Source organism: Odocoileus virginianus, chromosome 20, assembly GCF_023699985.2.
Source record: "Odocoileus virginianus isolate 20LAN1187 ecotype Illinois chromosome 20, Ovbor_1.2, whole genome shotgun sequence".
Lineage (NCBI taxonomy): Eukaryota > Metazoa > Chordata > Mammalia > Artiodactyla > Cervidae > Odocoileus > Odocoileus virginianus.
Genome location: NC_069693.1, coordinates 15602143 through 15624326, shown reverse-complemented (window position 1 = coordinate 15624326; position 22184 = coordinate 15602143). Strand labels below are relative to the sequence as shown.

Sequence of the window (22184 nt, the reverse complement as noted above, 5' to 3'; positions counted from 1 at the left end):
AGAGGGCGCCCCCACCCTTGGGGAAGGGGCGGGGACGTCGGCAGTGGGCGGGGGCGGGGGCGGGGGTGGCCTGGCCGGGGGCGGGCTCTCCGGGTCCCCATTGGCTACGGCCCCCCGAACACCAGGGCTCCCCCCCATCTACCCCTGACAACAGTCGGTCCGGCTTCCAGCTGCTGCAGCCAGCCTCCTTCACCGCCTCTACATCCAGCCGCCCCTTGCTCCGGCTTGGCATGGCGACCCAGGTCCCCACAAAGGGTGAGCGTCGCCTGGGGAGAGGGCGCAGCGGGGCTCCGGGATCTTAGAGCTTGACAGACGATCTGGGGGAGAGCCCAGTACTGAAAGGGGAGGGGAATGGGGAAGGGAATGTCCCCTCCTCACAGGGGCGGAGGCCCCTGCATTGCACCCCTCGGTACCCCATCGGGCACCCTCTCCAGGTGATCTCGGTTCCTGTGCGGGACCCGTGGTTGGAGAGCGGCAGTCCCGGGAGAAATGATGCGCGGACCGGTAGCTATAGCAACCGTGCAGCTGGTCCAGCACAGCGGTGGTAGTGGACTCGGAGAAATGGGCTTCGAGGGTGGGAACCGCTGGGTTTGCAGCCACAGAGGTTCGCCCAGATTTCATGGTCCCTGCGGAACGTAAGGGGACGGGGTCCATGTCCCTCTTCCCACCCCCCCTCTCTAGTGCTGGCACCTGTGGTGGTGGGTGTTTCCTGAAATCTCTGACAGGCATGTTCAGAGGGAAGCGAGGAGAAAGAGGGAAAGACAGGAGCTGTAGGAAGTGAGAGATGGAGAGAGCAAGAGAGAGGGAGACAGTAAGAAATATAAGAAGAGACTGACTGAGACAGAGCCTGAAAGAGATAGGGACCGAGAGACAGAGGGAGGTGTAAAGACACGAGGGGGAGAGAGAGAGAAGGACCCACAGCATGAGACAGAAATGGGAAAGAGAAGGGGGGATGGCACAGGGTGGGGCCTGCACCACTGCAGTGAGCCCCCATGGGCGGGGATGGGTGGCAGGACCCTCCTTCCCAGCCCTCATTCAAGGGTGTTGTCCAAAAGGTGCATTTGGGTGTGCACACAGATGCCTTCCCACCTCCCTCCAGCCACACAGAGATGGACATTTCACATTAGCCCGATTAGGCACCTCCTGAAATACTCACTCCCCCCAACAGTCCCCCTTTCTTGAGCTTACTTCTGCAGAGGAACAAGGGGCAGAGTGCTTTCATGGTGGGGGAGAGGTGGACAAGGAGGGGGTTTCCAGCCCTGAGAGCAGGGTCAGGCAAGAGGCCATCATTGCTGAGGAGCCTCTGGCACCGAAGGGAACCCCAATTCCACTCTATCTCTCCTTCCCTGCCCCCTTTCCTGGCAGGCGGGGGCTGCTGCACTGAACCATATCTGCAGAATTTGAAGCAGGGCGGGGGGGGGGGGCCGTTGGGGGGGGCGCTGCAGAAGCTGGAAGCCACCCTAGGGAGAGGGGGCAGGGTTGAGCCAGAAGCCCTGGCGGGAGCCCAGCGCTTCTTTTTGCAGAGATGGTGGTTAGCAGGATCGATGGCAGCAGACGGGCAGAAGTGGGAGGAAGATGCCCTGCCTCCCCTCCCCCCCACACACCCTTTCCCCAGTCACAGCAGGAGAGGGGACCGCAGGTCTGGGGAAACCCAGGGTGGAGAAAATGCATGTTGTCTGTCATAAACTGCTTAATGAAATTAATTAACAGATCGTTAGGCGGACAGCTCCCTTACACCCCTAGCCTCCACCCCAACCCTGTCAGAGAGCAGGAGGGTGTGTTGGGGGCAAATAGAAAGAAGATGGAAAGGCACAACCGGGGCTGGTCCCTATCCTTAAGAAGGACCCTCGGCTTGGCCACAAGCCAGTTGTTCAGGGGCGACAATAGGAGGTACAAAGGGAGCAGAGGGAATCAGGGCTGGCCCCAGAGTTAGAAACCCAACCCTCAAGTCCCACACAGGACCCCATCCAGCCTGGGGTACCCGGATCCACCACCTCTCCTCACCTCTCAAGATGCTCCAGTTGCCATAGTAACCACCTCCTTCCTGATTCTCCCTGGCAACTGGCCAGGAGTGGTGCACATTCCTTCTCCTGCCTCCTGGCTCCACCCTTAACTCAGCCTCGCCTTGAGGACCCAGATTGCTGGGACAGCAGGAACTAGAGAAGAACTTCTGCATGGAGCAAGGAGCACCCCGGGAGGGTGGAACCAGAGAGGAACCAGAGAGGATTCTGGGGCAGGCGCTCACCTTCTGGGGCAGGGCTTCTTAGAAGGTTTGAGGAAGCAGGATGTGTGGAAAAAAGGGAGACAAAAACAGGATAATTCAACTGTTCCATCTCTGATGATGCCTAGCAGGGCAGCATTCATTCATTCATCCATTCATTCTAGAAAAGTTTTTTGAACAACTTTATAAATGCCAGGATTAACAGCAGGGATGAGTCAAATAAATTTGCTCTCCATCTGGTAGGGGAGCTAAGACAGAGCAGAGATGACTCTAAAGTAATATTTTCCCATCTTGATGCTTATGAGTACCACCTTTATGATTTTTGCTCTGTCCAAATGTTCCCCACACTGACATTTAACATTTTTTTCCTTCAAAGGATTAACTTTTAAAAAACGTTGTTAGCTTTATTTTATATCACCTCCACAAATGGAAAATCAGGACTTTTTTTTGTCTTACATTGAAAGCAAGTATTAAAATTATCTTAAACAACTGATTTCACTTTTCTGGGCCTCAGTGTTCATCTATAGTGGAAAGAGAATGAAGATAGTGCCTATATCAGAGGACTGCTGTGAAGATTAAGTGTGGTAATATCTGTAAAGAGCTTAGAAGAGAGCCTGGCATGGAATCAGTGCTATCAAGTGCTACTTAGATAAAGAAATAAAGGAGAAAATCAAATAATGTCATAACAGTCTACTTAGATATTATTACCTGCTGAAGACCCTGAGCCCAAGGCCTGTTTTCTCTTGAGAGATTAACAAGGGTTGGAAGGTGTAGAGATATATCAGCTCCTTTTTAAGACTGTCTCTTTGAAAACTAGACAGGGAACTGAAGAGGGTGAACTTACGGTGAATCAGTGCTATTCAGGGTCTTGCATCAGTCAGTTTAAGCTACAGTATGCAGGACCAAGGGTTTCCCTGGTGGTTCAGCAGTAAAGAATCTGCCTGCAGATGCAGGAGACATGGGTTTGATCCCTGGGTCAGGAAGATCCCCCGGAGAAGGAAATGGCAGCCCACTCCAGTACTCTTGCCTAGAGAAATCCCATGGACAGAGGAGCCTGGCGTGCATGGAGTCATAAAAGTGTCAGACCTGACTGAGCTACTAAACAACAGCAAACAGAGTACCAAAAATCTCAGTGACTTCTGACAACCAGAGTAGATCTCTCACTTAGACCATGTGTCCACCACGGGTTGACTAGGGGTCTCTACTTCCCAAAGAAAACTGGGGCAGCCACACTCTTGAGCATTCATGTCACCAAGCCAAAGGCAAAAGAGAGCTCTTGCATGGGCAGTTAATGCTGCAGACCAGACTCACGGTTCGTTGGCCAGAATTAGTCACATGTTCTCCTTCCCAACCTCAAGGTAGCCATCCTTCCTGAGCCTGGTTGGGGGAAGGACACTAATGACAACATCTGGCATCACCCTTGTATTCCCAGTACACCCCCTCCCCTAGTGGGGCATGTTTTGCAGAATTTCACTCTAAACAAGGCAAGGTGTACTAAAAGCTGTCAGTGTATTAGGGAAGCAGCAGGATGGGTGAAGCAGCAGTGAATGGGAAAGATGTTCTGAGATCTCCTGGAAGAGAATACCATTTGAGACAGGGAGGTGGGAGATAGGGGAAAAGTAAATACACACACACACACATACACAAAGACACACACATACATACACACATTAGTGAAAGTGAAAGTGTGAGTTGCTCAGTCTTGTCCAATTCTTTGTGCGCGACCCCATGGACTGCAGTCTGCCAGGCTCTTCTGTCCATGGAATTCTCCAGACAAGAATACTGGAGTGGATTGCCATTCCCTTCTCCAGTGGATCTTCCTGACCCAGGGATTGAACCCAGATCTCCTGCATTGTAGGTGGACTCCTTACCATCTGAGCCACCAAGGAAGCCGCCATAGACATTATCCACATGTTAACATTTAGAAATCAGGGTGAGTCTTCTAGTGGATCAGTATGTTTTTATGTGGTACAGTTACATACATATACATGCATACCTGCACACATTGGGAAAGTGACCACAAAATCAACTTTGAATCTTTAATTTGATGGTGTCCAAGAAATAAGTAATATAGGAATAATACAATATAAATTTTTGGACAGTTCCTGTCTGCTGGATTTGGTGGCAGGAACAAGTGGAAGACAGCAGCAGTCACAGTGCCTACTTTTCGGAGCTCTCAGAAGACCGAGAAGTTGTAGGGAGTGTTCAGGGGAAGCTGATATGCTGAGCAGTTCTCCAGTGGGATTCATACTCCCAGTATCATATGCAAAAGAGAGTGTATATGTGTTTCTCAAGAAATGAGTCCATGCTTGCCTTAGACTTCCATAAGGGTCTAAGATCAGGACTGCCATGTACAGTTAGGTAGGTTGGGCATTGTATAAGGGAAGGTATAGACCAATGGAGTGAGTTGGGGCTAAAATCCAGCTTATGCTCCAGTCTTTAAGTTTTGTGTCCTGCCATGAGGCTACATTGTCCAGAGCAAAGGGTCTCAATGATCTGATTTCTACACAGAAACCACTGGGCCAGTGGCCCCATTAGGACCCTCAAATAATTAAAAAGCCCAGTGTTGAAATGTTTTTCCCTCTCTCTCTCTCTCTGCCTTCTTCCCACAGTTCCTCAGGATCCTGACCCATTTTACTATGGTGAGTGGCAGATTCTGTAACGAGGGTACCCAGGGGCTGGATGGAGGGGTGGCTGTGGATCCGCACAGGTCACTGCTGAAGTGGCTTCAGCTATGGCTTATATGTTATGTGCTGGGTCACTGGCCACATGACCATGTGGATATAATTGACATCAGCTTGGCCTATGGAGGATTGGCCTATCAGACTTGGGGAGGGGGTACCCTCTATGGACCCTCCTCAGGCTTCACCAGCACTCTGGGCTAGTTTGCTGGGGTCATCAGAGAAGCCAACCACTCTGACACCAGGCTGGCTGAATTTGAATCCTGGCTGATCCACTCACTAGCTGTGTGGCCTTGAGCAAGCAACTCTGTCTCTCTGGGCCCTTCTGTAAATAAAGAACACTATGTTTTCACCCATAAGGACTCTGGGAAAGATTTACTTGGATATTATTAAATCTTTCCATAGCACTGAAGCTCAAAAAGTGACTCCAGGTCTAGCATACCTGACCCCAGTTCCCTCTCTATATACCCTCCTCTCTCTCCCTTTGTTCGCTCATACTCTTCTCCATGTTCTAAGTTGTCTCCTGCCTCAGGGCCTTTGCACTTACAGTTCCCTCTGCTGAAATACGCTTCCTCTAGCTCTCCACACAGCTAGTGTGTAAGGCTCCCTTTTCTTCTTCAAGCCTCAGATCAAATAATGACTGTCAGGAACCGTATGTCAGGAGAGGCCTTCTTGAGTCCCCAACAAGAGAAGCCACACATAGATCTAGGCATGGTCCCATGACTGAGTTTTTTGGTTTTATTTTGTTTATCACAATGTGAAAGACAACTCCCTGAGGGCAGAGGCCTGGACCACTGCTGGTCCAGACCGAATATTTCTATAGGTATGTACTATGGTATATTAGATAAGAATAATTCTTATGAAGGAAAATAAAAGAAAGACTGAGGTTAAGAAATGTTGAGGAGAGGATGGGAAATTCTAAATAGGACAGCCATAGAAGGGGTCATTAACATTTGAATAAAGTCCAGGAGTTGGTAAGGGAGGGTTATTTGAGAGAGGAGCTTTCAGGAAGAGGGCCCAGCAAGTGCAAAGGCCCTGAGGTAGGACCATGCCTGATAGGCTCCAGGAACTGCAGGGAGACCCGTGTGCTTGGACAGGGAATTGAGGAGGAGAATGAAGTGGAATGAGGTCTGAGAAGGGATCAGGACAAGATGGTACAGGGCCTCATGGGCTGTGGGGGGGACTTGGGCTTTTCTTTGCCATGAGGTGGAGGTTAGAGGGGGTGGAGTGGTGTGCCCTGAGCTCAGGAGGACCCTGATTGGACTCTAGTGTTAACAAGATCCCTGTGGCTGAGGCACTGAGTGGGGAGATGAGGAATGGAGAGACCACAGAGAAGGCTGTTTGCTGAAAAAAGTAAATATATGCAGTAGAACAAGGGTCCCCAACGCTTGGGCCAAAGACTGGTACCAGTCAGTGACCTGTTAGGAACCGGGTCACACAGCAGGAGGTGAGTGGCGAGTGAGCAAGCGAGTGAAGCTTCATCTCTATTTACAGCTGCTCCCCATCGCTGGCATTACTGCCTGAGCTCCACCTCCTTAGATTCTAATAGATTCAGGAAGCCTATTGTGAACTGTGCACGCGGGGGACCTAAGTTGCCCTCCCCTTATGAGAATAATCCCGAAACCATCCCTTAACCCCTGTCTGTGGAGAAATAGTCGGCCACAAACTCAATCCCTGGTGCCCAAAATGCTGGGGACCACTGCAGTAGAAGGTCCTATCTATATCTATGGCCGAAGAATCCAGAGAAGGGTAGTGGGAGAGCTCTAAGGGGAGCACTTGGTGTCTGAGGGCCATGTCTTTGATCCTCATGTGAACCCACGCGGGAGCCTGCAGCCTTGAACTGCGGCCAAGGCTCCGGGGTTGGGGAGGGCGGAGCTGAGGAGCCGCCCCCACTCTGATGACCTCCAATGTCTTCCCCAGACTATGACACTGTGCAGACGGTGGGCATGACTCTGGCTACCATATTGTTCCTGCTGGGCATCCTCATTATCCTCAGTAAGTGTGACCCTTTCCTGGGCTCCAAAGCCCCTCCAAGAAGGCTGCTTGGCGTCCCCAGGCACCTACAATTCCCCTACTGGCTTTTGTCCAGACTCTTATGTCCTGTCTCCTCGCTCTGTTCTCTGTCTCTCCTAACAGGCAAGAAGGTGAAGTGCAGGAAGGCGGACTCCAGGTCTGAGAGGTCTGGCAGCAGAAGGGAGAGAAGGGGAGGGGTGGGAACAGCCTGGGAGCCCCCAGGGGTGCTCCCATAGCCAAAGGGACCCCAGAGCCAGTCAGGTGTTTCCCAGAAAGCCTGCTCAGTTGAGTCTCTTGATGCCTTTCTCTCTCATCTTTGCTTCCACAGCCCAACATGCAAGTCCTGTAAGTCGGAGCTTCCCTCCTCAGGTGAGGATGTGAGAGAGTGTGGCTATGGGAGGGTGAGTGGGAGTGGGGAGGGGAGTCCAAGGGGGTGTTGTGCTGGATATCCCTAAGAATGGGGCCGCCAACAATGCGGCCGAGATTCCACACATCAAACCTGTTAAAGCGTAAAGTTAGTGGGATGTGACATGGACTCCTAAAGAGTCCTTGAAGCTGCCCAGAAACAAGCACCTAATCTTATAAAAGCAAGGATGAACTCATTCCCCAGAGGAGAGAGCCACAGCCTGTGAAGAGAGGGGTCCCACGTGGGAAAAGAACGTTGGCAATCAGAATGAAGGCAAAGTTGAGCACTAGAGAAGGTAGGAAGATAGAATGATTTCTTGACTTTCCTGTTCAGTTAGGACGATCAAGGATGAAATGACTGAGAAAAAGGAAGGGAAGAAGGAAGGAAGCAAGGGAAAAAAGGGATGGAGGGAGGGAAGAAGGCAGGCAGGCAGGCAGGAAGGAAGGGCTTAAGAATAATTGTATCAAAAAAAAAAAGGAGAGACATATAGCATGCAGATTTTAAAAATTGATATTGGAAAAGTAAAGACAGAAAATGGGAGGGAGTAGGGTGGAGGGTGGTGGAGGATGGGGGTAGGGGGTGGAGGGTGAAGAGTGGAAGGGGGGTGGAGGATGGGGAGGTGGAGAGTGGAGGGGGTGGTGGGTGGAGGAGGGGGAAAGTGAATGCAGGTGCATAAAGGCTATAAGGGAAGGTGGAGAGAGATGTAGGATGTAGGAGGAGGGATAAGCATGTAGATGAAAGATTGTGACTCCTTGGGGGTGTTCATTTTAATTATGTAAAAATATCTCGACCTGTTTTTGGTGGAACTGTGTCCTTTCCAGGGACTTTTAAAAAACCAGAGATGGGAATCTCTTTGGCTCTTTTGTTTTTAGAACTAAAAAAAAAAAAAAAAAAAAAAAATGGGCCTTAGGGTAATCAACATTTGGAGGATTTGATGTTGAATTTCATGTGTTTGGTTTCATGTTTATTTCATGAGATTTAAGATCTTGAAGGGATCATTTTGTGAATGATGGAGGGGTTGGCCCAGGCACCTGACCACAGTCTAAGAGTATATATGAGATTTTGACCCATGACAGTTGAATGATGGTCCCAAGTGGGTGGGAGACAGGAGAATTCCTGTTGTATACACAAGTTCCAGAGATGGGGTGTTGGGGTGTAGGAAGAGATTGGGGGCTTGGCAGAGGGATGGAGACTCTTCTTCTGGCAGGGGGACACCCCAGAAGAGCCCAGGATGGGCCAGGGGTCCCCAGCTTCATCACAGGGGTCCTGTGAGATAGGACAAAAGCCAACAAAGGGTCTCTATATGGACCAGACATTGGGGTGCAGGAGGCAAGGCAACATCCGAGGGCTAGCTCGGAGTGACAATCTGGGGCCTGACCTCAATGCTGGGGATGAAGGGCCCACTGCCACCCCTCTTGTCACCGACTGAAGCTCCCCGGCTCTGTCTCTCTCTCTCTCTCCACCCCCCCTGCCCCCCAGCCCCTGGAGGTGGCGGCGTGTAGAACCAGCCGTGGTCACCTCCACTGCAGTCCCTGCCTGAGAGCGGGAGCCTGAGGATCGGGTGGAGGCGGTGGGGACCCCAGCCTGCCCCCCCTCCCCGGCAGCGCTCCCCTGAATGAGCCGCCCCACCCACTCCAAGGCTGGAGCCGCTGCACCTGCCTAGGCCTTGGCAATGACGACCCCCAAAGAGCCCGTCTGCATCCCAGATCCGGAGACTCAGGCCTCCATCTCCTGGGGTCCTGGAGTCCATGCTCAGCCCCCCATCGTCCCGGGGTGCTGCTCCCCGGGACCACCCTGTCTCCTCTTAGGAGATCCGGTCCCCTGCACCCTCGGTGTCTATGTCTTGAGCTTAATAAATCTGCGTTTGGTTTTCCCCCCTCTTCTGTCTGTGTGTCCTCATCTGTGGGGAGGAAATGGGGGAGGGGGCAAAATCGAACCTGGGGAGCTATCACCCCATCCCCAGACTTACCCACTTCCTCTCCTTCCCCTCTGCCAGCTCCCTAGTGGCTTCCTCCTCTCTCGGAACCCCTCAAACTTCCCCTCCCTTTCCTCCACGCCATCACCACCCCCCAACCCAGCTCCCCATCCCCGAAACCCCAGAGTAGACCCCTCCCCCCGCTCCCCTCGCCTCCCCAAACCCCACCCCTCCTAGACCTGCCCACCCCGCGGTTCCCACCCCCAGCCTCCCCTAGGCGGGGTGGGTGGAGGCCTCCGCCCTGCCTCTCACCCCAGGCCCCAGCGTCGCCCTCAACGTCTCCCCCTCCTGCTCCCACCCCGGGCTGTGAAGCCAGGAAACCCAAGAGGAAATGACTGAGCCCGTCTCGGTCCCCGCCCGCCAGCGCGCTCCCCTGGCCACACCCTCCGCCTGGACGCAGCCGCCGCCGCTGTCCTCTCCTCACGAGGCTGCAGGCTCGGGACCCCGGCTCTGACGTGAGTGTCTCCTCCGACCCTCCTCTATCCGCTCCCCTCTGCCCAGGCGCCGGGCTCAGGTGGGTAGAGACCATCCTCTCGACGCCTCTCCGCCCCCCATTCATGCTCACTCTCCGTCCGGCTCTCTTCGGCACCGCCGCGTGGGCACCGCTCGGATCCTCCTGCCTCAGTCTCCCCAGTTCGCCTCCCTCCCTCTCACCCGCCCAGATCTGCCCAGCATCGCGCTCTATTGTCCCTGCCGGGAGGCCCTCACAGCAGCTCACTTTTTCCTCTGAGATCAGAAGCACATTACTCACTCTTCCTCTTTCCCCCTCCTTGCTGGCTCCTCGCCCTGAGGACAGCCCCAGAGGGAGGGCCGAGGCCCTCCTATCTCCTCTCCTGCACCCCAGCGCCTTCCCCTTGCCCGGCAGGGTCAGTTCCAGCCGGCCACGTAAGTGCTTCTCCGCTTCGTGGGGCAGAGGGGACTGTCCCGGGCAGTGGCTGCCTCTTGGAGCCTGCTGTAGACTGATGCTTTTTGTTATTTTGGGGGACCTGCAGAGGGAAAGAGGAATTGACGGCTCGGAACCTTCACTTCTGAGACCCTCCCCTTGGCCCCCTTCCCCACAGCCAACCATCAGCCCTAGCGGAGGTCTCTGAAGCCAGAGGGGCCTGTTCAGGGTAAGGAAGGGGGCTGCAGGGTCCCAGGGGTTGCCCTGGGCCTGCGTCACTGACATCGTGGCTGACCCCAGCTCTGACTTGCTCTACAGATGTCGCCCTCTGGTCGCCTGTGTCTCTTCATCACCGTTGGCCTGATTCTCCCCACCAGAGGTAAGGCCCAACCATTTCTTTCCACCCTGCTGCAGAGCCCCCAGCCTCACTTTGAGTGCGTGTGTTGCTGGGTGGCTGCCTGGTGAATCTGGGTTCTCTCTCCTGTGTCCTCAGTCTTCTACTGAGCTGGCACCAGGAAGTGGGGGCCCCAGTGAGGGGGCCAAGGTTACACCCTGTTTAGATACCTCAGAGCTGGGTGGCTGCTTCCAGTGAGTCTGGCCAGGGCCTGTCCTGCTGAGCATCCTCCATTTGACTTCCAAGAAGAACTCACAGAGTTTGATTTGGCGGGGAGATGGGTGTAGATTTTCTACTTGGCAACCAGGAACCCTCGACTCACAGCACAGGAGCTTCCTGGATCCTCGGGTGATATGTGATTAGGGAAAGGGAGTGAGCTGAGGCCAGTCCAGGAGTTGAAGACGTCTCACCCTTGCCTGTGAAGTGTTTTCTGAAAACATTATCTATGGGAGATCCTTGCAGGTGCTTTCTACATGGCAGGTGCTTGTTTCAGCTTCTGCTCTAATTGATGGTGCTATTATGCCCATTTTACAGATGAGGAAACTGAGGCTCAGTGAAGGAAAGTGCCCTGTGCCAGAGGCTAGTGTATTGAGGGGCTGGGCTCTAACCCTGGAACCCAGAGCAAACTCTGCACTGAAATTGCCCCATTTCTGTGGGATAAAATGGTTTTCGTGTGTTCATTCAGTCATTCAACAAGCGTTCACTAAGTGGATCTTATTCTAGGCACTGGGGAGACAGCAAGGTATAAAACAGGAGCTCACATTCTAATTGGAAAGACAAACACCAAATGCAATCAGTAACTTATATTGGGTTGGCCCATAACATATTATGGGAAAAAAAACAAACGAACTTTTGGGCCAACCCAATATTATATGCTAGAAGGTGAAAAATGCTATGAAAAAAAAAAATAGAGGAGAGAAATGAAGCTTGCTTAAATAGAGTGATCAGGGAAGACCTCACCAAAAAGTGACATTCACCAGAAAGTGACATTCGGGCAGATACAAGGAGAGGAGGGGATGAGCCAAGCAGGTACATGAGGAATATGAGTTCTGCCTGGAGAGTGTGAGTGACAGCAGGCAGGCCGGGCCTAGGTTGGGATGAACAAGGGGTGGGGTGGAAAGAGGAGAGGTCAGAGAGGTGACAGGAGATTGGGTTGGTGGTGGGGGGGAACTTATGGGCCAGGTGAGAGCTTTGGCTCTTACTCAGAGCAAGGTGGAGCCAGAGGAGGCACTCAGCCAGCAGCCTGATCTGACTCAGGTTCACAGGCTCCCTCTGGCTGTGTGTGGGGAGCAGGGAGACCAGGGAGGAGGCTGTGTGATGGTCCTGGAGGGAGAGGATGGAGGCAGGGCCAGGCTGGGGGCAGTGGCGATTGATAGATATAATATCTGATATCCAGCACTGACTGCATGTTAAGCAGTAGGCAAGACTCTTCCCACCTCCATCTCATTTCACCCTCTCTACAGTCCTGAGAAGTAGATTCAAGAATTATCTCCACTTTGCAGAGGAGGCAACCAGGGGCTCAGAGGGAGGGGTTTCACTTGCTGCAGGACACAGAGCAAGGAAGTTATTGGAACAGAATTTGAGATCAGGCCCCTGGCTGACTCTAGCACCTGGGCATACTTGCCTTAACTGCTTCTCTCATCCCACAAGGATGGACAGGGAGAGGCGGCTGGAGGTAGGGTGTGCAGTGTTAGCATTTCTTAAAACACTTCCACCAAAGCTGATCAATCAACTGCTGCTCCACCAGCAGACCACCAAGGTTGCAGAAGGAAGGGGAGGGTGGGAGTGTTGGTGAGAGAAGGGGGACCAAAGGCTCCCCCCCTGACTTCTCATCCTTGATTTTCCAGGACAGATATCAAATGAGGTCATAACTCCAGCAGATCCAGCAACTGAAATCATTGATGTCCTTACTCCAGCCCTAGATGAGGAACAAGGAATGGGTCTGTCAACATTCTATCACAGCAACAAAAATTTCAAGCTTGAACCAAATGGGAGTTTTTGGATTTGTGTAACTGAAAAGTCCAGGGATACACCTTCAGGCATGGCTCCATCTAGGCTCAGTTCATCCTGCTGCTCACAGCACCACAATGAGAAACCTCTCCCCTCCTCCTCAAGTGCTTACAGCACATATGAAGGGACAGTCATGGTTCTAAATACTTACCTGCATTCACTCACTCAATCCTCACACAAACCCTCTGAGAAAGAAGTGAGCACTGTCCTCATTTTACAGGAGGCTCAGAGTCACTCGCCCAGGGGGTCACCAAAAGTCAGTGACATGCCTGGGATGAGGGTCCAGGAACCTGGCCCTGAAGTTTACTCATGACCCTGTGGGGCACAGGAACACCGACTTGCCCTGCCACCAGCAGCGCATGGGAGAGTCCCCCTTTCTCACCCCCACAGCAACATTTATCCATGGACAGCTTTGATTTCAGCCAGCCTGGTTCAGGGAGAAGGACCCTTGCTGTTTTCTGCAGGTCCCTGATTCACTCCTTTCTCACCCTCCCTGCCTTTCTCTTCTTCCCTGAGTAGAAGCAACACCGAAGCAGACAGAGACCCAGACTCAGCAAACGACAGAAACGGAGGTGCTTCTAACAACAGGTCAGGGGACAGACAAGAGCACGACGCAAGGTAGACCTGGGACTAGAACAGCAACATACTTGAGTTGTGTTTAATTCTCTATCTAGGGCAGCATTTCCCTGAGTATGTTTCTCAGAGCATCCATTTGGGGAACTAATACATTTTTCCAATTTTTTTTTTTTTTTGGTTTGCAGTTAAAGATATTTGGGAAACTCTTGAGTTAAATATGTTTCTATCTGCTGGGACTTCTCGGAGCCATAATAAAGCTTATTTGCAGCAGGCATCTCAAGAGGGACTATCGGGTTTGCAGCATTTTCAAATTTGATAGACTCAGAGACCCTCTTTTTTTTTAAGTAACTTGATTAAATTAATTACTTAATTTTATTTTTATTGCACTGGGTCTTCTTTGCAGTACTCGGGCTTCTCTTTTTGTTATGGAACATGGGCTCTAGAGTGCTTGAGCCCCATAATTGTGGCCCTTGGGCTTAGTTATTCTGAGGCATGTTGGATCTTCCTGGACCAGGGATCAAACCTGTGTTCTCTACATTGGAAGGCGGATTCTTAACCACTGAACAACCAGGGAAGTCCCTCTGAGACCCTCTTTATTCAGGTCCCTTCATAGGGCTGGTGCGGGAAATGTGCCTGTGGGTTTATCCTTGGTGTAGATCTTCTTAATTTTAGAGCAGGAGCTTTTCAGTTACAAAATTCAGAAAACCCAACTGAAAAAAAATTATTAGCAATATATGCTTTGTTAAGTACAGAGGCACTAATGTCAGGCACAGCTGGGTCAAAGAGCTCAAGCACTGTCATCACGACTTTCTTCCTCTCAGCTCTGCTGTCTTCTTTCTGAAGAGGTCTTTCCCCTCTTAGTGGCAAAGGTGGTCCACTAGTTCTAAGTTGCAATTACAAACTCAGCAACTAGAGTGCCTCTCTAGCTGAAGGCCTAGAGCTGCCTCTCATTGGCCCAGGTGGGGTCACGTGCCCATGACTGACCAATGGGAACCTGGGAAATGAACAGCTCCGATTGGTCAGGGCTGAGTCTTGTGCCCTGGTCAACTCTCCGAACCACTTAGACCAAGAGTAGGGGAAAAGATGACTCACCGCAGGACAAGTGAGTCAGTGTTACCAGGGGTAACATTTGGGAAAGGGAGATGAGCGGAAATAAAGGTAATAGGTGGTTTCTAATGCCTGTGTGATGGTCCGTATTTGAGAGGCAGCCCCCACTGGAAAGTCCTATAGCTTAGGCCACTCACAGGCTGGAATGCATGCATGGTTGCTCAGGTCGGGCACTGCACAAGGGCACTATGTGGAAAGTCCTCCCCCTGTAGATATTTTTTGTTATTATCATTGTTACAACTTCCCAGTGATGACAGTAAAGCATCTCTTGCTGACAGAGTCTGTCTATTAAAACTATTTTACAACAGATGGAAATATGGTGTCTTGGGGGGAAGGGAGTTTTGTTTGTTTGTTTGTTTGTTTGTTTTTTGTACAACCATGGGGTGGGGGTATAACAGCTGTTTCCACATTTTCCGATTGAGAAAACATCTTCATATTTCTGGATTCTCTTACTCTGAGTCCTTGCTGACCTGGGTTACTCTATGTGTTCTTCTATATCCCTGGTTATACGTGATGAAAATTCATCTGGGCCGAGGGGATCAAGGAGCCGAGAGGTAAAAGGCACTGCTGAACCTCAGGCTTGCCCAGCCCCCACAGAGCCTCTCTCCCTCCTGCATCTTTGTTCTCTTGTGCTGGAGCTTGTCTTTCACCTGGCAAGGAAGTGGCTCCATCACCTGCAGGCTCAGAACTTCTGAGTTTCACCCAGCATCTGCTGAAAATTTTAGCTTGGAATTTGAAAGGTCCCAGCGAAGGATGGGGCTTCCCAGGTGGCTCAGTGTTAAAGAACCTGCCTGCCAATGCAGGAGACATAAGAGATGCAAGTTTGACCCCTGGGTCGGAAGATCCCCTGGAGAAGGGCATGGCAACCCACTCCAATATTCTTGCCTGGAGAATCCCAGGGACAGGGGAGCCTGGCAGGTTATAGTCCATAGGGTGGCACAGAGTTAGACACGACTGAAGCCACTTAGCACTACAGGGAAGGATGAGACTGGGTCACATGCTCCCCCTTGTGGCTGGGTTACCATAGGATACCAAGATGGTCTGGGGAAGCAGCAACATTTCTCCCCAGGGAAAAGGGGGACTGTTCACAGAAGAAGGGGGAAGTTGGAGCCAAGTAGACAATACAACAATGTGCTGAGGGTTTGCTCCATCCACTGTGCTAAGCTTTTACATGATCACTCATTTAGTGCTCATCACTACCCTACATGGTAAGAGCTGTTGGTACCCCATTTTACAGGGAAGGAAACTGAAGCCCGGAGAGGTTACTCGGCAAGCCGTAGGCCACACAGTGCAAAATGGCAGAACCAAAATTTGAGCCCAGGCTCCCTCACACTGGGGGAGGGGACAATGAGCCCTACATTCCGCCAAGGCTGTCTTTTTACATTTCCTGTGATCCTTCCATCTTTGCCCATGACTTTGCTGCTCCCTTTTCTTGGAAAAAGCTTTCCTGAACATCTCGTAACCTTTGGCTGTTGGTTTTAGGAATGTTTAGGAAGCGAGACACTGAGGCTGGCCTGGGGAGCCAGTCACAAGGCAGTTTCTCTGCTTGCTGGCTTCACATCTGGAGATCCGTCAGGGGTGACCACCTTAACTGGGGATGCTCTCAGTGCCAAAGGGGCAGGACTTTCCTTGGGGATATTCATATTTTTACAAAGAGGAACCCTCTGATGTGTTTGGTCTGGGAGCAGAGGTGATATTCAACATGTTTTCTAACCAGTATCTCCAAGTTCTGTGACTGGGTCAAGATCCTGGAGGCCCTTGTCTGGGTCTGACAGATGTTACCCTTTATTCCTGATCATGGGGCCATCCAGAAGGTCCTCAGAGAGGGACCAGGGGTTCCTCAGGGGTTAGCAAGCTAGCCTGGGCTGTTGGTCTTAATCAGGGTGAGCACCTGCCACTCCTGGCTGCCTCCGTGGGTTGGGGGGGGAACCTGTGCCAGCTCACTGAATGTAGGTGTGGGAGAGGGGCTACTCCCAGACAAAGATGATCAACGGTGTCTCTTGTTTCTCTCCCTGGTTCACTCCTGCCCTCCACCATTCTCTGGCTGCTGTCTCTGCTGATCCCACTCAAGGCTCTACGCCCTCCAAGACGAAATCCCCTGCCAATCCCACTCACGGCTCTACGCCCTCCAAGACACAATCCCCAAGCAGGGACGAGAGGAGGGAATCCATCCTCAGACAGCCTGGTCAGTAACTCCCTTCTCAAACTGGACACAGGCTATTTCTTATTCTGTGTGTTCTTAGCACCTCAATATTGTCCAGCACAGAATGCTCAGTAACAAGGTGTTGGGTGAATACCTGACTTCAGGGCTGGTATTCTTGTGAGTGAGTAAAGGGTGGGCACACAGTAAATGTCTGAATAGATGAATGAATGTGTGAGTGTTGCATAGAGATGACTCCAAAACCCAGCGGCTTAAAATGACAATCATTTATTTAGCGCTCAGGTCTGCAATTTGGAAGTCTAGTCTGGGCTCAGCTGGGTGCTTCTCTGGTCTCAGCTGGATTTACCTGTGCATTGGAGATCAGTTTGGGGTCAGCAGAGAGCTCTGTGTATAGGGGCACCTTGATTCTTCCCCTCCTGGCCTTATCTTCCACTTCCTGTGCAGCCAGCTGCAGTGAACAGATGGAAATTACACAGCCATGGATCACATAGAGAGTTCATTCATTCATTCATTCACACAATATTCACTAAGCACTTATTGTGGGCCAGGCCCTCCTCTAGGTGCCAGGAGTCCAGAAGTGAGTGAGACAGATGAAAATCTCTCCCTTCATGGAGCAGATGTTCTCATGGGAGAGAGACAATAAATAAGGATCATAATAACTATAAATAATAAGTTAATAATAACCATATATTAAGTTGCTGTCAAGAAAAATGAAGGGGGAAAAAAAAGAAAGACACAACAGAGTTAGGGTGAGAGAGTGGTCAGAGAGTATTTTCTGTAAAAGGCCATGGAGACCTCACTGAGAAGAAGCTAAGGGGAACCACGTGGATGCCCCAGGAAGGGAGCTTCTGGCAGTAGGAGCACCCAGTGCAAAGGCCCTGGGGTGAGCAGGGTTTCGCATAGTTCACTCATGGGGAATGGGGGTGGGAGTAAAGCACAGTAAGGGGGTAAGCGAGGAGAAGAGTTTAGAGGTAATGGGAACCCGATTGTGCTCCTTGTGAGGACTTCAGGTTTTGCCCTAAGTGCACCAAGGCTGAGATCCAGGTGTCTCCTCTCTGACTCTCTCACACACCGATTCGCTCCAGAAACTTTTGCTCCCTTCTGTCCCCTCCAGGTTCAAAGGAGGATGACCCCTTCTTCTATGGTAAGTTACTCTTCGGAGGCTGTGGGGGAAGGAGGTTGAAGGTCCCTCTCATCACACCCTTCCATTTCTCTCTGCAGACGAGGACACTCTCCGGAAACGGGGGCTGATGGTGGCAGCAGTGTTGTTCATCACAGGCATCGTCATCCTCACCAGTGAGAATGGGGGCTGGGTGGGAGAGGCATCTGGACTGGGAGGGAGGAGACCTTGGCTTACACTCTGACCAGACGGGACTTGAAGGCCCCTAACAAGGTCATTTTAAAGGAGACATATCCATGTAAACCAGGCTTCACAGGTGTTTCGGTGGCAAAGAATCCACCTACCAATGCAGGAGCCGCAGGTTCAATCCCTGGATCGGAAAGAGCCCCTGGAGAAGGCAGTAGCAACCCACTCCAGTATTCTTGCCTGGGAAATCCAATGGACAGAAGAGCCTGCCGAGCTACAGTCTGTGGGGTTGCAAAGAGTCAGACATGACTGAGTGACTGAGAATGCACATCCACGTAAACCACCCCGGAATTCAGTGGTTTAAGATGATAGCCATTTACTGAGCTCTCATTTCTGCACTTTGGAAACATAGTCTGGGCTCAGCTGGGTGGTTCTTCTGGTTGCCGCTGGATTTATTCATGCCTCTGAGGGCATTTGCGGGTCAGCAGGGATCTGTTTGAATGGGAACCTCAGGTCTTCACCTGGTGGTCTTCTCTAGCAGACTGGCCTGGGCTTGTTCACATAGCAGGGGAATGCAATGGTGCAACTCCCCAGGAGTAGCAACACCTGGGAGCTGTGATGCTGCAGCCTGAGGCGGTGAGGGGAAGGAGCAGCTGCACCAGGGCCTGGTGAGAGATGGAGCTGGAGGAGGGGGCCCCAAACAGGACCTGTGGCTCCAGAGAGAGGTTTCCAACCACTGCTTCCTGGTAAGCTCCCCGGAAGGAACAGGGCAGGGGTCAAGAGGATCAGACACCTCAACCTCTCTCTCCTTTGTGCCCTTGTCTCTCCCACCAGGCTGTGCTCAGCCTCCCAGGGCCCAGTGTCAGGCCGAAAAGGGGGACAAAGGGAGGATCTCAAGCAGAGAAACTAATTTTTTAATAATGCTACTGATTAAATATAATACAAGGGCCACCAGTTTGCAAGCTCTCAGTTAAACTGTATAACCCATGCCAAGTTTTATGACCTCTCTTGTCCAGCTGCCTCATCAGGAAAGGGGGCACAGCCATATTTTTTTGCCTTAAGGTGGGAGGCAGAACATGGATAGAATTAAAAAGAGATCACTGACACGTGCCTGATCGGTGTTGAATAAGGGGGTCAAGCACTGTTGCCTCAATTTTTCAACTCGTGTTTATAGATCCTGACTTTGTGCCAGGCACTGTTCTCTCCCCTGTGGGAAAAGGGAGGCTCAGAGAATTGCAAAGTTTGCCCAAGGTCACACAGCACATAAAAATCAGGGAAGGGCTGGACCTATGTCTGTATCAAGGCAGAGCCTGAATGTTACCTCTAGGGCTATAAATTGTTCCAGTGACATTTGTGAGCACCTACTCTGTGCCCAGGTTTCCCAGGTGGCGCTAGTTGTGAAGAATTTGCCTGCCAATGTAGGAGACACAGGAGATGCAGGTTCAATCCCTGGGTCGGGAAGATCCCCCTGAGTAGGAAATGGCAACCCACTCCAGTATTGTTGCCTGGAAAAGTCCCATGGACAGAGGAGCTTGGTAGGTTACAGTTCATGGGATAGCAAAGAGTCAGACACAACTGAGCACACACACACACTCTCTGTGCCCTCCTGTGCTGTGATGCTGGGGACCCTGGTCCCCACCATTAGGGAACTCACAGCTGGTGGGAGATCACAATAAATAGGTCATTGCTTTCATGAGCAGTGTGAATACAGAAAAAAGAGACTTGCCAAGAGGAAAATAAAGATGAGATTGAGAAGGATGAGAAGAGGCTCTTCCTTTTAAGAGGTCAAAGCAGAATGGATTCTGGTGATGAGAAAGATGATTTTAAAAACCAGGCAGAGGGAGCAGCAAGTGGAAAACCCTGGAGGCAGGAATGAGCTGAGCTTGTTAAAATAACCAAGGGAAGAGGCGGAGTGGCTGGGAAGGTGTGAGAGAAGAGGAGTAGGAGATGAGTCCAGAGGGACGGGGCAGGCGGGGGGTGGGGTAGGTAAGTGTGGCAGCTGGGAGATGGAGAGGGGCTGTTTTCTGAAGTTCCCTTTGTTTCCTTTCTTTAAAAAAAAAAAATATTTAGTTGGCTGCTTTGGTGGCTCAGATGGTAAAGAATCTGCCTGCAATGCAGATCCCTGGGTCAGGAAGATCCCCTGGAGAAGCGAATGGCACCCCACTCCAGTATTCTTGCCTGGAGAATTCCATGGACAGAGGACACGAATGGGCTACAGTCCATGGGGTTGTAAAGAGTCAGACATGACTGAGCGACTAACACACACATTTTGGGTTTTAGTTGGCTGCAGCGTTGCAGGTTCTTAGTTGAGGCACATAGGATCTAGTTCCCTGACCGGGGATTGAACCTGAGCCCCCTGCATTGGGAGCACAGAGTCTTAATCACTGCACCTCCAGGAAGGTCCCCGTTCTTTGTTTTCTAAGATCCCCCTCATTTCCTTTGGCCCAACCCCCTGGCCTTCCGGCTCTCCTTTAATCCCTCCTGTCTACTCCTCCCTCACTCAGGGCCTTAGAACTGGGTGTTCCCTATGCCTGGGACACCCTTCCTCCATATGTCCACGTGGCTTCCCTCTCATCCGCTTCAGGTCTTTGCTCAAACATCACCTCCCCAGTGAGGCACATCTAGTCATCGCCATGAGGATGCCCCCAACTCCTGGGCCTCCCTGCCTCCTTCCTTGTTTTATTTTTCCTCATAGCACTCATCACTGATTCATCACCATCCATACACTTGACTTAGGTCTTTTCTCATTGTCCATCTCCCCCACTGGCAAGTCAGTACTCCCAGAGCAGGGATTTTCCTCCATTTGTGCTCCTGGCCGTGTCCCCGTGTCCCCAGTGCCTAGGTCACTGCCCGGTCCAGAGTAGGTGCACAGTAAATATTTGCTGAACATGTGAATGACCCCTGGGGACCCTTGTGCCAGCTCTTCCCCGTCAGCTTCTTGTCACTTGTTCAGAGTTGCCTTGGAGCCTTCCGAGGGACAGGGTGGATGGGCCTCATCCTCCAGCATCCAGATCACACGTAATAATCAGGATTGTCTGACTCACGACAGAACTGTTTCTTTCACCCACAGGTGGCAAGTGCAGACAGTTGCCCCGACTGTGCTGGAATCGTGACAGATGAGTCCGTAGGAAGCAGGGGCTGACGACCTGATGGGCACCCCGAGACTGAGCCCCCACTGGCTCGCTGTGACCTTGCAGGACCTACAACAAAGCCCAACCTGAGAGAGAAGAGGTGGCTGGAGCCAGAGCCAGGACTGATGGCCTGAGCCCCCTGCTCTCCCAGCCTTGCCTGCCTGAGGACTGCCTCCCCCCCCACCCCCCATTTATCCCCTGTGTTCAAACAGGAAGTAAAGCCCTGCGTTCTCTGTCCCTTGGTCTCTGATCATTCTTGACCGGGGCGTGGAACAGTGGCGGGGGCTGGTGCAGGGCCCCCAAGAGTAAGATGGGGGGGCTCACAGACTCCAGAGCCTAGGTGGGGGATACGGTGAACCAAGCCAGCAGGGGTGAGGTGGGAGGGATGAGAGGTGAGCCTCAGAAGAATTTGACCAATGAGAGGGTCAGTGCTGGATTCCGCCCACAGCAGATGGAGACCCCCGGTGTACAGAGCCAAAGCCAGCTTGGCCCCTGATGTTGGGAGGCGGTGCTGGTAACTGGGCAATGACAAATGGAGGCCCCAGGCCCATTGCAACTGGCTTTTTCCCCGCTCTGGGTACCTCCAGCACGTGAGTGTGGACACCCCACCCTACACATCCAAGCTCCAGCCACACTCCTGGTTCCCTCTTGGTTTAGGATGTGTCCACAAGAAGGCCACTAGAGTGGGCTCAGAGTAGTTTGGGTGGGGGATTCCAGGGTCCTGGGGGCCCAGAGCATGGTTGAGAAGGGGTATAGGCCCCAGTGGGCACTTCCTGAAGACCCTTGGGTTCTGTCGCCTGTGGGGAGGGACTCAACAAGGTTAGTCAAAAGTAGACCCTTGGAATCACAGGGCTGGGGGTGGAGACCTCTGCCCAGGGTCAAGGGTCATTATGCCAAAGCAAAGAGACAAGGTCCGGTTCAAAGTGGTTGCATAACAGTGTTTCACAAACTTGTAGTCACAATCTGTTCATGGATTACAAAATCAGTTTAGTGAGCTGTGAGTAGCATTTAAAAAAAAAAAAAGGGAAGGAAAAGGAGTAATAAAATAGAAAAGAAAGTACCAGAAAAGAAACTAATATGACTTGGGGCTTCCCTGGTGGTTCAGTGGTAAAGAATCTGCCTACCAGTGTAGGAGACAAGAGTTCAATCCCTGATCCAGGAAGATCCCACGTGCTGCGGAGCGACTAAGTGCCACAACTATTGAGCCTGTGCTCTGGAGCCCGGAAGCCACAACTACTGAGCCCCACTGGGCAGCTACTGAAGCCTGTGCAGACTGGAGCCTGTGCTTTGCAACAAGAGAAGCCGCTGCAGTGAGGAGCC

At 51.8% G+C, this 22184-nt stretch overlaps 2 protein-coding genes across 13 annotated transcripts; both read left to right on the top strand.

Moving 5' to 3' along the window:
• The first annotated feature begins 67 nt into the window (after nucleotides 1-67).
• Nucleotides 68-9201, top strand: FXYD7 (FXYD domain containing ion transport regulator 7). Its single transcript, XM_020912656.2, has 6 exons — nucleotides 68-255; nucleotides 4834-4863; nucleotides 6823-6897; nucleotides 7039-7081; nucleotides 7244-7284; nucleotides 8801-9201. The coding sequence occupies exons 1-6, from the start codon at nucleotides 231-233 to the stop codon at nucleotides 8821-8823; spliced, it is 237 nt and encodes a 78-aa protein (XP_020768315.1). The 5' UTR covers nucleotides 68-230; the 3' UTR covers nucleotides 8824-9201.
• Nucleotides 9202-9641: 440 nt separating this feature from the next.
• FXYD5 (FXYD domain containing ion transport regulator 5) lies at nucleotides 9642-21101 on the top strand. Of its 12 annotated transcripts, none has more exons than XM_020912646.2 (9): nucleotides 9669-9751; nucleotides 10358-10408; nucleotides 10498-10558; nucleotides 12421-12513; nucleotides 13103-13201; nucleotides 16338-16451; nucleotides 17542-17571; nucleotides 17649-17723; nucleotides 20804-21101. In XM_020912646.2, exons 3-9 carry the CDS (start codon nucleotides 10498-10500, stop codon nucleotides 20851-20853), a joined length of 522 nt encoding a protein of 173 aa, XP_020768305.1. In that variant the 5' UTR covers nucleotides 9669-9751; nucleotides 10358-10408; the 3' UTR covers nucleotides 20854-21101. The 12 variants fall into 12 exon arrangements, with proteins under 12 accessions (XP_020768308.1, XP_020768302.1, XP_070307963.1 ...); XM_070451858.1 differs by having other exon boundaries at nucleotides 9672-9751; nucleotides 10289-10408; XM_020912647.2 differs by lacking the exon at nucleotides 9669-9751 and adding an exon at nucleotides 9792-9810.
• Nucleotides 21102-22184: the final 1083 nt, after the last annotated feature.

Coding starts and splice junctions, on each gene's coding strand:
- FXYD7 (XM_020912656.2), top strand. CDS start 231: ATGGCGACCCAGGTCCCCACAAAGG. Junction 6,898..7,038: donor GGGCATCCTCATTATCCTCA/GTAAGTGTGACC, acceptor CTCTCCTAACAG/GCAAGAAGGTGAAGTGCAGG. Junction 7,082..7,243: donor GCGGACTCCAGGTCTGAGAG/GTCTGGCAGCAG, acceptor TTGCTTCCACAG/CCCAACATGCAAGTCCTGTA.
- FXYD5 (XM_020912643.2), top strand. CDS start 10,498: ATGTCGCCCTCTGGTCGCCTGTGTCTCTTCATCACCGTTGGCCTGATT. Junction 13,202..16,337: donor AGACAAGAGCACGACGCAAG/GTAGACCTGGGA, acceptor ATCCCACTCAAG/GCTCTACGCCCTCCAAGACG. Junction 17,572..17,648: donor GGATGACCCCTTCTTCTATG/GTAAGTTACTCT, acceptor TTCTCTCTGCAG/ACGAGGACACTCTCCGGAAA.